This window comes from Procambarus clarkii, chromosome 29 (genome assembly GCF_040958095.1).
Source record: "Procambarus clarkii isolate CNS0578487 chromosome 29, FALCON_Pclarkii_2.0, whole genome shotgun sequence".
NCBI lineage: Eukaryota > Metazoa > Arthropoda > Malacostraca > Decapoda > Cambaridae > Procambarus > Procambarus clarkii.
This window is the reverse complement of record NC_091178.1, coordinates 4,915,944-4,930,835: the sequence shown is the minus strand read 5'-3', so window position 1 is coordinate 4,930,835 and position 14,892 is coordinate 4,915,944. Positions and strand designations below refer to the sequence as shown.

Here is a 14,892-nt window from a genome sequence, read left to right as displayed (position 1 = left end):
ACATAGGGTTTGTGAGAATACATAGCATGGTAATTTACATTCTTGTAAAGCCACTAGTACGTGCAGCGTTTCAGGCAGGTCCTTAATCTAACAGAACAAATTTAAACAAACCTAACATGGTACCTGCCAGGGTTCATAAAGAATGAAAAGAATGGCTTAGTAAGCCCTCATCTTGTATGTGTAATTAAACATTTATATATCCTACATATATACTACCGGGGACCACATGTAGAACAGTCCCATGGCACAGTGGTAAAAGCACTCGCCCGGCACTTCGCGGGCGTTTTGGCCTTTGTTTGTATCCTGGCCGGGGAGGATTGACTGGGCACCAGTCCTTAACTGTAGTTTCTGTTCACCCAGTAGTGAATAGGTACCTGGTTGTTAAACAATTTGGTGGGTTATATTCCGAGGAAAATTAAGATTAAGGACCTGCCTGAAATGCTATGCATGCTAGTGGCTTTACAAGAATGTAAGAACTCTTGTATATAAGAATAAATAAATTAAAAATAAAATAAATATAGCAGAGTATATACTCGATGCATGATAGATTGCAAATGATTTTTTTATTTTTAAGAAGGGTAAAAAATCACTTGTATTGAACGATCGTCCAATTAGCTTGACCCTTATTGTGTGAAAATTGCTTGACTCAATAATCACAAAAGCCATTCGTTTCCATCTTTAGAAACATAGGACTCTCAACATGGTTTTTCTTAAGGCCACTTGTGCGGTACATATTTGCTCTTATTATTTCCAGTATATTTCAGACAGTTGACACAGGAAAGGATAGTAAGATTTTATATTTCCCTCCCTTCTCATGCCCTTCTCACCATCCATTCCCTCCCCACCACCCATTCCCTTCCCACTAGTCCTTCCCTTCTAACCAACCACCCCCTACCCTCCTTCCTTTCCCATCACTTCCTTCTCAGAATCCACCCCTCTATCCCCTTCCTTTCCCATCACTCCCTCCCTTCTTATCATCTATTCCTTTCCCACCACCCCATCACGTTCAAGACGTGGCCCCGAGGAAGGTACGGAAGGGGGGGGGGGGAGGTGTCAAAGAGAGGAAACTTGTTATCATCTGTCGTTTGTATAAATTTCAAATATTTCACGAAATTTGTAAGTTCTTCAATTTACTTGTAGTTGGTTGGAGTGAGGCAGCTTCAACTGTATGATAGGAGAGAGAATGTGAGGTAGCTTTAACTGTAGGATAGGAGAGGCAGTGTGATTCAACTTCAACTGTATGATAGAAGAGGCATTATGAGGCAGCTTCAACTGTATGATAGGAGAGAGAATGTGAGGTAGCTTTAACTGTAGGATAGGAGAGGCAGTGTGATTCAACTTCAACTGTATGATAGAAGAGGCATTATGAGGCAGCTTCAACTGTAGGATAAGAGCACAAACTACAGACAATACAGTAATCGTGGGTGTTTCGTTTTCACATATTTTCATCTTCACGAGTAAGTAGGTACAATAGACCACTTTGGACCCCTGTTAGCATGTTTGGAGCCTTTTCTTCCTCCCAGCTCATCTTAAGCCATATCCTAATAGTCTTATTAAAGTGAGGATAAAGAGAAACTATCAAAATCCTCAGATTAGGCAAAATTGTAATTAATTTTGTCAATAAAGATGTTAATAATAATAATTGGAGCCCGAACCGTCATTCGGCTTACAACCATTTCCCCAATTCATGCCGAGGGAACAGTCGAATTTCCCTGATCAGGGCTCGAGCCTCGAACACAGGCGCAATAGTTCGTTGACGGTGTGGAGCGAGGGAGCTACCAGATGATGTAATGGCTCCATACACTGTGCAAGATGTTTGGTTACAGATATAACAAGTTAACATATATTCGCAGTTTTACATAACTACATGTTATACATACACATGTTCATATACTTGTTCAGAGTGTTTCACAACAACCGATTGCCTTTATGAACGTATAGAAGAAGATTCCACCTCAAAGCATCAAGGTCAGATTTAAAATAAGCGAAACAAAATGACATTGAAGGAATGCAATAGAGAACGAACGCATTACCAAACCGTTGATTGCTTGATAAAGATTAAGCCACCCCAGAGATGGCACGGGCATGAATAGCCCCTAAGTGGCAATGAAACCGTAGCCAATGATCTAGATATTTGGTTAGATATTTCGTAATAAATTATATTCAATGTGACCATTTACATAAACAATAACGCTAAAATATGCACACAGTAATAATTCTAGATTTTTAATAACAGATTCGCATTGCTATCTTCTCTGAATTTAACCTTAACAAAATCAGTTAGCGGTCTAATTGCAGAAATGACAATGCGAGAAGCTGCCAAGCGCGGCAAGGAAGTGATCCCTGTAGGACGTGGAACCTGCCCTCAGGTCAGGCTGCAGGAAATGCCGCTGATAAAGTCCCAGCGCAGGTAGAGAGGTTAAGGTCTCTCTCAGGTGAAATACACTCACAGGTGAGGAAGTTAGAGACACTGCAGGAGGTGATGTGTTACCACAGGTGAGGAAGTTAGAGACACTGCTGGAGGTGATGTGTTACCACAGGTGAGGAAGTTAGGGACACTGCTGGATACAGTCTGTTATCAAGTAACGTTTTCTTCCCCTGGCCAGAAGTCACAGCTAACAACGAATGTCACACAGAGCGTGGCGCACAAGTAACGTGTCCATCAGGTCCAGACAAAAGCTTAACTAGCGTTAGATATGTTACCTATGTAACTACGTTTGTCACGTTATACTGAAGAGACTTTGCAGCGAGGGAACTGAGACCTCTCATATTTACCATATAAATTATATATTGGAATCAACAGCAACATTAACGTACGCGCGCGCGCGTGTGTGTGTAATTACCTAAATGTAGTTACAGGATGCTCGTGGTGTCCCGTCTTCCCAGCACTCTGTCATATAACGCTTTGAAACTACTGACGGTCTTGGCCTCCACCACCTTCTCACTTAACTTGTTCCAACCGTCTACCACTCTGTTTGCGAAAGTGAATTTTCTAATATTTCTTCGGCATCTTTGTTTAGTTAGTTTAAATCTATGACCTCTTGTTCTTGAAGTTCCAGGTCTCAGGAAATCTTCCCTATCAATTTTATCAATTCCTGTTACTATTTTGTACGTAGTGATCATATCACCTTTTTTTCTTCTGTCTTCTAATTTTGGCATATTTAATGCCACTAACCTCTCCTCGTAGCTCTTGCCCTTCAGTTCTGGGAGCCACTAAGTAGCATGTATTGCACCTTTTCCAGTTTGTTGATGTGCTTCTTAAGATATGGGCACCACAAAACCGCTGCATATTCTAGCGTTGGCCTAACAAAAATCGTGAACAATTTCTTTAGTATTTCGCCATCCATGTATTTAAAAGCAATTCTGAAGTTAGAAAGTGTGGCATAGGCTCCTCGCACAACGTTCTTCATGTGGTTCTCAGGTGATAGTTTTCTATCTAGAACCACCCCTAGATCTCTTTCTTTATCAGAATTCTTTAATGATTTCTCACATAATTTATAGGTTGTGTGGTGTCTATATTCTCCTATTCCACATTCCATAACATGGCATTTATTCACATTAAATTCCATTTCCCAAGTGGTGATCCATATACTTATTTTGTCCAGGTCTTCTTGAAGGGCATTTGGTTGCAGTCAACCCAACCATCTCTTTCCTGTAACATCTCTGTGGCTCTATCATAGAAACTGAGTAAATTCGATACACAGGATCTTCCAGATCGAAAACCATATTGTCTGTCTGATATTATATTATTTCTCTCCAGGTGTTCTACCCATTTAGTTTTTAGTTTTTTCCAATATATTGACTATTACACTTGTCAATGATGCAGGTCTATAATTGAGGGGGTCTTCACTGCTGCCACTTTTGTAGATTGGAACTATGTTAACCTTTTTCCACACATCTGCTACGACTCCTGTACACAAGGATGTCTGAAAAATCAGGTGAAGTGGAATGCTGAGCTCAGGTGCACATTCTCTCAGAACCCATGGTGAAACTCTATCTGGGCCAACTGCTTTGTTCTTACTTAACTCCAAGAGCATTTGTTTCACTTCATCTCTAAACACCTCTATGTGCTCTATGCTGTTCTTCGGAATTCTTATTGTGTCTGGTTCTCTGAAGATCTCATTTTGTACAAACACACTTTGGAACTTTTCGTTTAATGTTTCACACATTTCCTTTTCAATGTATCTGTCCCCCATTTTCAACATCTGAATATTATCCTTTACCAGCAGCTTGCTTTTAATGAATTTATAGAAAAGAAATCTGACTTACATTTGTCTGCTATACCGTTCTCAAAGTTCCTCTTTGCCTCTCTCTCCTTACTGACGTGTAGTTGTTTCTTGCATCTTTGTATCGCTGATATGTTTGGGGGTTTGGCCTCTTCCTTTAATGATTCCATGCTGGCCCTCTCGCAATTTTTGTTGAACCAACCCTGTTTCCTAGGTCTGCATCTCTGTTTTGGTATGAATGTTTGTGTGCCTTCATCGTATATTTCGCAAAATTTGTCATACATCTCATTTACTTCCTTTCCTAGTAACAAGTCTCTTCAATTATACACATGAAAAAAATGTCTAAGTTCCCCATAGCGTCGTCTCTTGAAATTGAGTTTAACAACTGTTTAAATGTCCCCATTCTCTACTAGATTATATCCCATAGCGTATTTAATGCCCATGAGGACGTGATCACTCTTTCCCAAGGGAGGAAGGTACTGGATGTTAAATACCTCTTCTTCTTTCCTGGTGAATACTAGATCCAGTACTGACGGTACATCCCCTTCCCTCAGTCGTGTGGCCTGCTTGACGTGTTGACACATCAATATCTCTAAGATGAGGTTTACAAATCTGCCTGTCCAAATGTCCTCTGTTCTTGCCTCGTAGGCCTCCCAGTCTATTGCCTTAAAGTTAAAGTCCCCCAGTACCAACAATCGGGATTTATCTTTGTGAACTCTTACCATAGTCTCTCTCATGACCATTATGAGGCCCTCTCGTTTGTCATCCAGTTCTTCCCTTGTCCATGTGTTGCTTGCTGGTGGGCTGTAGGCATTTAAAATTATCAGCTTATCTTGATTCCAGACCTGCAATGCCATTATGTGAATATCTCGAGGGTTTTCAATTATTAATTCTCTTGCCTTCAGGTGTTCTTTCACCAGCACAGCCACTCCTCCCCCCTTCTTAGTTTTCCTGTCACGTCTCCAAACTGAGTAGCCCCTTGGGAACACGACCTCATTTAAAATATTTTCTTTAAGTTTAGTCTCTGTTAATGCGACAATATCTGGGACTTTGAGCTGAATTATATCCTTCAACTCCAATATTTTCGATCTCACTCCATCTATGTTGGTATATACTATTTTCAAGAACATGTTCCCCTTCCCTTTGTTCTTTACACCCCCTTCCTTTAATGATTTTGTTGCTTTGTCTTTATGTACCATTTCACAAGCTTTCCAGTCCCTGAAACTTTGTTGAAAAAAAGAATTCCTTCTTCATTTCTATCCCCATTTCGACGTTTCGCTTCAAGGAGGTTCATTTTCAACTTTTCTCTGTCCTCTTTTGAGAGGTCTTGTCTTATTGACCAAAGTTTACCAACCTCATCACATTGCAATTTTCTGGTATTCCGAAGCACTTCTATCATATACTTCACTCCATTAAACATCACCCTTAAGGGGCGGTTCTTGTCTTTCTCATATTTTCCTATCCTCCTAAAATCACTGACATGCTCCTTTGAATTTAAGCCTTCTCCTAATCCCACTATTTTTTCTATATTTTAATTTCTTTTGCTGCTCGGTCCACCCTAGATGAAATTTCCTTCTCTAAACATCCACAAATTATTATGGACTTACTTCTATCTACAGTGTTTTGTACCAGTTTACTCTTTGTTACCAGTTCTTTCCTAATTGCTTGCCTAAGTTCCGCTTCTTGTTTGTCACTTCTGGTTTTGACTTCCAAACACACTTCCTTGATTGTCTCTTTGTCTTTTACAACTTGGGCATACGTCCCTTTTATTTCTTATTTATACTTTTCTAGTTCTTTATTAGCCTCCTCTATTTGGGTTGCCTATGAAGTTTCTCGTTGCATCTCCTTGCCTAACTCCATGTTAGCCCTCAGGCAGCCTTGGACTTGTACTCACCTATTTGTACTCACCTATTTGTGCTTGCGGGGGTTGAGCTTTGGCTCTTTGGTCCCGCGTCTCAACTGTCAATCAGCTGGCGTACAGATTCCTGAGCCTACTGGGCTCTATCATATCTACATTTGAAACTGTGAATGGAGTCAGCCTCCACCACATCACTTCCTAGTGCATTCCATCTGTTAACTACTCTGACAGTGTGTGTGTGTGTGTGTGTGTATTTATTTACTATTTATATCTGCAGAATGGAGCTATTAGCTCTTGGACCCCGCCTTTCTAATTTATTTTTCCTCTATTATGTCTACTACAAATATTTTTCTCTATCACACACACATCCCCAAGTAGCAGCCCGTAGAAGCTGTTTAACTACCAGGTACCTATTTACTGCTAAGTGAACATAGCATCAGGATGAAAGAAACTCTGCCCATTTGTTTCTGCCTCTGCTGGGGATCGAACCCGGACCCTTAGGACAACGACCCCAGAACACTGTCCACTCAGCCGCGAGGTCCCTGTGCGTGTGTGTGTGTGTGTGGGGAGGGGGAGGGGGAGGGGGGGGAGGGGGAGGGGGGATGGCACACACACGCGCCTCCACCTTTCGCCTTTAAGTTCACACTTCTTATTTTTTTTTGCATCAGCAGAATCGAACTCCAGCTCTTGTTCGCCGCCTTTTTTTTTTTTAGCATACTGTCGTTCAATGGAAAGTATGCAAAGTGGTATATATTCAGCCCGGCCTCCTAAGGTTTCCCAACGTCAAGAAACTGTCGTACTAAAATGCTCTTATCTTATACCAGAGGAAATTGAATTGAAATAAGTTTATTGAGGTAAAATACACACAAAGGGATGAGGTAGCTCAAGCTATTCTCACCCCGTTCAGTACATCGTGTTAATACATACGTAGACACACATCACAACCAATAAACATATTACCGAACATTCTGAGAGATAAACATATACATTTCCTTATACCAGAGGATGCAAAACAGAAAATGGGATATTATGTCAATTTCGATGGTATTATTGTTTTAGATTTAGCTACTCAGAACGAAATGTCCATGTAGCACGGGCTATGGTGAGCCCCGTGAGTGAGTTCGGGTTGCAGACGAGGAGTCTCAATGAGTTCGGTTATTCGCGATAATCTTGTTACTCTGATATTTGGGTCAAAGTTTCAGATGGAGGTGGGGTTTCCTCCTTTTTCTCTCTTTCTTTTTCGCTTCTGTTTTAGCGCACTGGTTTTTAGTCTTGTTTTAATAACATTATCTTGGTGGCGGGTCAATTTTCTGGGCTGTTACCATTTTCTAGTACGACGATTGTTGGCCTTAGGTAGAGTATACGTCAAAATGCGACGTGCTATTAGGAGGACGGGTTGATTTAAATGAACAAATCCACAAGGGCCGTGACGAGAATTCGAACCTGCGTCCGGGAGCATCTAAGACAATGCCTTAATCGACTGAGCTACGACAGGGTTAAAAAGAGTTGAAACCGAAGTTCTACTGAACTTACTGGATAAACTTCGGTTTCAACTCTTTTACCCTGTCGTAGCTCAGTCGGTTAAGGCAGTGTCTGGGATGCTCCCTGACGCAGGTTCGAATCCTCGTCATGGCCCTTGTGGATTTGTTCATTTGATACATCACGTTAGTGTGATCTCTGTGTGTAACGGGTTGATTTATTTGCACAGTCAACACTCTTGACAGATCTGAGATGAGGTGCTACCTTCCAATCCCCAGTCCTCCAGTCCCCAGTCCTCCAGTCCTCCAGTCCTCCTTCTGGGTCCTTCCTACCAAACATTTGCCTAAAACTTCCACATGACATCAGGCCGAGATTCGGCGCTCCGTAAAGTATCTTGCCTCCCAACCTACCCACAAGCGTACGAACCCAAACAACCCACTTACCCTAACGAGTCCGATGCATGGAAAACGTAGATATTTGTGAGCCGTTACTTTTTTACAGTTGGTTAAATTTTTAACGTTAGTTACCATAAAGTAAAAAAAAAAAAGCACGAACTATTGGTCGATAGGCCTATGGTTGTTTCTGTGGCTCTGGCTCCCGGGCGCCATGACCACGTCATAGTTATCGTGAAGGATCCTTTTTCAGATATCTTCTCGAGTTATCTTGAGAGGATTTCGTGGCTTAGCGTCCCCGCGGCCCGGTCCTTGACCAGGGCCTTATTTTTCTTACACCATCCCCCCCCCGCCCAGGAAGTAGCCCGCAGCAGCTTTTTAACTACCAGGTACCTATTTACTACTAGGTGAACAGATGCATCAGGGTGAAAGAAACTCTGCCCATTTGTTTCCGCCTCCACAGGGGGATCTAACCCGGAACCTTAGGACTACGAGGAGGAGTCACAATAACGTGGCTGAAATATGTTGACCAAACCACACACTAGAAACTGAAGGGACGACGACGACGTTTCGGTCCGTCCTGGACCATTCTCATGTCGATTCTCAAGTCGAAAAATCGACTTGAGAATGGTTCAGGACGGACCGAAACGTCGACGCCCCTTCACTTTCTAGTGTGTGGTTTGGTCAACACTTAGGACTACGAATCCCGAGCGCTGTCCACTCGGCTGTCAGGCCCCTTATTATTATTTATTATTATATATATTATGTATATATATATGTATATATATATATATATATATATATATATATATATATATATATATATATATATATATATATAAAATAATAATAATAATAATAATAATAATAATAATCTTTAAACGATATCCATTTTTAAATTTTATTTTCGTCTGACTTTGCACCACTGAGAGGGCCTCAGTGTTGCTCCTAACGGGACTCCTGTTAAAGTATATAATCAGTAGAAGGTGGCTGGGAGCTTGCAATGGCTGTCTTTGACGCGTATGTGATCAGTAATTATATATACACTTTCATTGCCTATAAATTTTGAAAATATATATTTTCGTTGTGAAAACAAAGCCAGCTATGTGGAGAAAGACTAAGCCAGTATGACTGTATAGTCATACTGGCTTTGGGATTTTATGACTTTAAGGTCTTACGCCATAAAAACTATTAAAATATGATATATTTTTTATAAAGATTTTGGCTTAGTTGTGTGGCTGAGCCGTGTAGCAGAGCCGTGTAGCAGAGCCGTGCGGCAGAGCCGTGCGGCAGAGCCGTGCGGCAGAGCCGTGCGGCAGAGCCGTGCGGCAGAGCCGTGCAGCAGAGCTTTGCGGCAGAGCCGTGTGGCAAAGCCGTGAGCCTTTTTTAATGCAATTGTTTGCTTACAGATGTCGCGATGGTTTAATGCCACAGCCAACCAGTGACATCTTTGAGTCATGCCTGTCATATACAGCCAATTATCTGTCATGTCACCGAGTAACTCAATAGTTTTAATTATAAATTACATTATCAATTTTGCACATGCTTTATTATGCTCGAGAATCAAACATTGTTAAAAAAAAAAATACAGAGGTAAGTTTTCCAGGCTAGTTTCCACAATGTCAGTATGACATGCGCCTTAAGAGACCCGGTGTATAAAACACGTGTATCCACTGAGAGGTGATGGAATATATTCCATCAAAACTGACCCATAAAGCTGTTATTTATATATTATGGAGTTAGCATAAATATTCACGTGTCTGTCGTCTACTGCAGCCGTAGTTTAAGCGTGCCATCTAATGTTTATTTACATTTCAGCGAGGAGCCTTGGCTAAACCGCTCACTGGACGTGCTGGAAGACGGCGGAGCTGGCGGGAATGAAGCCCCCAGCGGGACGGGGTCAAGGCCCACCCTCCCCTACAAGGCCTACAACTACTCCTCAGACGACGACAACATCGACGACGATGGCGACATCTCCCACTCTGATTCCTTCCCCAACTCGGCCTCGGGGATGCTGCCGCCGCCTCCGCCACCTCCGCGTTCCGCCTCCTTCGGTCTGGAGCTGCGCCAGAACCCGCCCCTGGGGTCGGCAGAACTCCGGTCTCTACACAATTCTCTGGGGGACGCACGGGGCTCGCAGGGGGATTTAGGAGGACCTAAACGTTCGTTGAGTAACGGTCGGATTTACGGTATGGTGGGAGAGTGGCAGCAGGCGTCATGGGGCGGCTCCAGGAGTTCTCTCAGACACAATGGAGATGTGACCGGTAGAGCCTCGCCTGTCATGGACGACTTGGACAACATGCTGATGAATCAGAGTATCCAGCATACCAGCGGCATCATGGACTCGAGTGATGCCGGCAGTGAGGGCAGCACTTGCCGTGCAGTCGATCAGCCTTACCAGCAGCATCAGCACCGCCGCTACCAGCAGCACCAGCGGCCGCAGCAGCAGCAGCAGCAGCAGCAACAGAAGCAGCAACAGCAGCACCTAGAACGGAAAAAGTCCCATGATCTCAGCCGATTTGCTACCGCTGTTCGCCACCTGCAGCGACACGTCGTTGAAGTCGATCGTGCCGTGTTCAACATTACAAGCGACATTGCAGACACGCGGCAGGAAGTGACAGCACTGAAGGAGGCCGTGCTGGCGTTACAGGTCGACACCGACACCATCACAACGACGCTCTCCAACCTAACACAAGAGGCAATCACAGCCCAGGAAAAAATCACCTTCGCCACTCAGGTAACGTCTCCTAATCAGTACTTGAGGTGTGGGCAAGTTCTCCTCTTGGATGCTCTGCCACCCGAACAACTAACACCTGTAGTGTCCCAACTAACACTATCATGTTACTAAATTGTGTACTAACACCTTACCAGTCATCACACTCCGAATGACCTCTTACACAAAGTCAACTAAGCAGTTTCATGCTCTAGCTTAACACGTGGACAAGATGATCTCCAGTGCTATCTTGTGCTATAAGGGTTCATCTACCATAATGGTCGATGTTGAGAAGACAATGCAACTGAACCTACATACTCACTACTGATAAAGACAAGAGCTAATCTTTCCACCCACCATTAGTCCTCTGCATCCCGAGGGGATAAAGTATTAATAACAATGTCCCCGTCACTACTCGAATGCAAGAATTACAACTACCATCAGTGGGTACAAAACAGATCAGCATTATGTAGTGTGGGGATAAGAACAGCTGTACCACAAGTTTACAGTGAGGGGTTGAAGCTAGACCAGCAACACCGTTCTCAGTGTTGAAAAGGGACATCTTTCTGCCAGTGGGAGACAGGGCGGACCAGATACCTCAGTCAGTGGTAAAGTATAGTACGAGGACCAGGCTACAAGTCTGCCGTGGAGGACATGAATGGATTAACACCATCATGGTGCGACTCAAACCCACCGGGCTAACCTCACCGTTCATTAGAGCATTAAGACCACGAAAAATTTCTTTTTTTTTTTTACAAAATAGCACATCCACGAGATCACCTGAAGACGAGAACCCTTCAACATTTTACCAAATATTTTATGCAATATACGAAGCTATCCTATATTTCACTACATTACAAGATATCAACAGACGTTTCTCGTGTAGTATCGCTGGCTAAAGACGCTCTCAAAATTCCTGGTCACTTTGTGGTAAAATCGGACGCAAAGTATTAAATCCGTATTTATGACAATTATACTGACTGTAGCGCTAGTTTAAAGGGATTTGATGATACAGCTAAATCAGATACAGCAAGTACAGTCGCAGATTTGATACTAATTTGGTAGTAAATAGAAGTTTATCAGTGTTGATTCGCTTGTAATGCAAGGAGGCCATGAGGTAATGTGAAAAATACGTTGACTCGTTATTACAAGCATTTGACATTCCGAGAAGCTGTATTGCAGTACCAACTCCAGTACACAACAACGTTGTTTATTAGCACTTGGATAAAAAATTGAGGTCGTCGCAGAAAATTTTGTGATCACTTAATTTATTCTGAAAACATTATTGTTTAGAACCTTAAAAACACATTTGGAATATTTGGTAAGATCTTCAACAGGAAAACACAGGGTGGCCACAGTGTATACAGAGCTTTGTATCACGCAAGCCGGCGACACCCATCAGCGCTGCCTGTGTTTCGCCCGTGCCAAAACCATCGCAAAGAATTTTTTTTTTAGGTAGCTTCTTGACTGAATCGCTGCTCGAATCCGTCACGCACCTCTTTCATTGTCTTCCATATTTGTGGATGTGTGTGTGTGGAAGCGGACATCTGACAGCAATCCCTTGTTCAGTTGTGTAAGTGCTTGTATCTCACACGATTCATCACGTGTGTGGGCAAACAAGACCAGGGGCCAGATTCACGAAGCAGTTATACAAGTACTTACGAACATGAACATCTTTCCTCAATCTTTGACGGCTTTATTTATAATTATTAAACAGTTAATGAGCTCCGAAGCAGCAGGAGGCTGTTTACAACAATAACAACAGTTGATTGGGAAGTTTTCATGCTTGTAAAGTGTTTAATAAATGTAACCAAAGCCGTCATAGATTGAGGAAAGATGTACACGTTCGTAAGTACTTGCGTAACTGGTACGTGAATCTGGCCCCTGGTGGCCACCCTGTTGTATCTTATGCCTCAGCTGCCGGCACGTGACTACCCCCCCTCCATCCCCAGTTCACACCTCCGACACCTGTCCTCTTACAAATTACGTCTAAGTTTGGCCGGTTGCCCGTATGGCCGACAAAGGACGTAATTTGAAAATGAAAAATAATTGAAAATTAATTTTGGATTTTTTTTTTCCAAAACAGCAAGTTAAGGGTCTGCTGGTAGGTTAAGAGGGCAGGAAGTTCTCCTATGGTTTCAAAACGTTGTGAAAAACGTTAATTGAAAGTTTCCTCTCCTAACCTTACCGAGTAAGCTAGAGGACTCAAACAGATTACGGGACAGTACGTCACTTTCGTGAGCCGATTTCATTTCAAATTACATCCATTTTTGGTCATAGCAGCGCACATACGGGCAAAAAAGCGACGTTATTTTAATAGGACGGGTTGCCCACAGAAGGTCAATGATTTGAGTAAAACAACACTCCCGAGCGCTCGGGTTCCTCTCTCATTAAATAGAACAAATCATCAATGACTCACTCAGCAACCATTCTTTCATGTACCACACACAGAGAACACCAAATTCCGTACACCGTTCTCCCGCCCACCTTACATTATCAACAAACGCTAGTTGTGATATATAAACCCTACCATCACCACCAGGTAACGCAGCATCACCACTAAATAACAACATTCTTATATGCATTACATAAGAAAAACAGCAAGGCCAGTTATATCAAGAGAAACCCAGATCAGGGCGGTAGCCTCAAACCTGACTAGTCCCACAACCGGTACTACGATTCACCTGCCTACCTACCCACTCATGCTATTATAATTCTGCAAATTCGGCAGCCACTCAAAACACGGATGAGCGAGATCAGAAGGATCAGGATCAGAAGCTTGACTGACTCATTCATCAGTCATTTATATTATATATATATATATATATATATATATATATATATATATATATATATATATATATATATATATATATATATATATATATATATACCATTCTGTATTGAACAGTATGTGTGTTTTGTAACTGCGTTTGCCTACGTAGTGTGTACTATAGTGTACAGTAGAACGGATCTCTTGTTGAACACTTTGTACATTTGAAACGTTGTTGTAGCACACTTTTCTCCCTTTCGTGAATATATTAGTAAACTCGCAAACGTAAATCAAAAGGCGCGAGAGAGAGAGAGAGAGAGAGAGAGAGAGAGAGAGAGAGAGAGAGAGAGAGAGAGAGAGAGAGAGAGAGAGAGAGAGAGAGAGAGAGAGAGAGAGAGAGAGAGTCATTCCCAATGTATTCGGAGCCTATGTTCATTCCTTCTCTACGTGGAGCCGGATGTTGTTCAGTGCTCTCAGGGTTGTTATTTTGAGCGATATAGAGCAGGTCTGAGTGAAGTGAAAAAACGAGTTTTGAATTATAAATGTTGACTGTAAATTAAAACGAAGGGAGTGGTGGCATTAGAGGCCTTGTGAACTCTAGCCTAGCGAGTTTTATTTTATTGTAGTTATCCCTCCTCGCTTATCTGGGGTCATGGTGTCGTCCTCGCTTATCCGGTGTCACCCTCACTTATTCAGCCTACACGACAATTATTCGCCTACCTTTTGGAACTGTATGAGGTTCGTGCTATTCATTTAACAAAAACATCACAATTTAGTTTCTTAGGGGGCCATCTCGCCCCGTCCTGTGTACTGTTCTTGGAAAGAGCTGCAGCTATGGATTCTCTTTAATACTTCAAAAAGTATTAAATATATGGATTAACATTCTTACTATAATCGATATATATATATATATTATATATATATTATATATATATTATATATATATTATATATATATATTTGTCATTTGATATTTGATGTATATTAAACCTGTTGACACAGTTTTAGTGTGTGTGTGTGTGTGTGTGTGTGTGTACTCACCTAGTTCTCACCTAGTTGTGTTTGCGGGGGTTGAGCTCTGGCTCTTTGGTCCCGCCTCTCAACCGTCAATCAACAGGTGTACAGATTCATGAGCCTATCGGGCTCTGTCATATCTACACTTGAAACTGTGTATGGAGTCAGCCTCCACCACATCACTTCCTAATGCATTCCATTTGTCAACCACTCTGACACTAAAAAAGTTCTTTCTAATATCTCTGTGGCTCATTTGGGCACTCAGTTTCCACCTGTGTCCCCTTGTGCGTGTTCCCCTTGTGTTAAATAGACTGTCTTTATCTACCCTATCAATCCCCTTCAGAATCTTAAATGTGGTGATCATGTCCCCCCTAACTCTTCTGTCTTCCAGCGAAGTGAGGTTTAATTCCCGTAGTCTCTCCTCGTAGCTCATACCTC

General features: G+C 42.3%; 1 protein-coding gene across 4 annotated transcripts in view; it reads left to right on the top strand.

Annotated features, from left to right (window-relative positions):
• Nucleotides 1-14,892, top strand: part of LOC123764954 (uncharacterized) — a 196,835-nt gene that overhangs the window by 172,104 nt on the left and 9,839 nt on the right. For all 4 annotated transcript variants that reach the window (XM_069333276.1, XM_069333279.1, XM_069333278.1 and 1 more), the window contains exon 6: nucleotides 9,774-10,692. In XM_069333276.1, coding sequence (XP_069189377.1) covers nucleotides 9,774-10,692 — 919 coding nt within the window. The remainder of the gene's footprint in view (nucleotides 1-9,773; nucleotides 10,693-14,892) is intronic.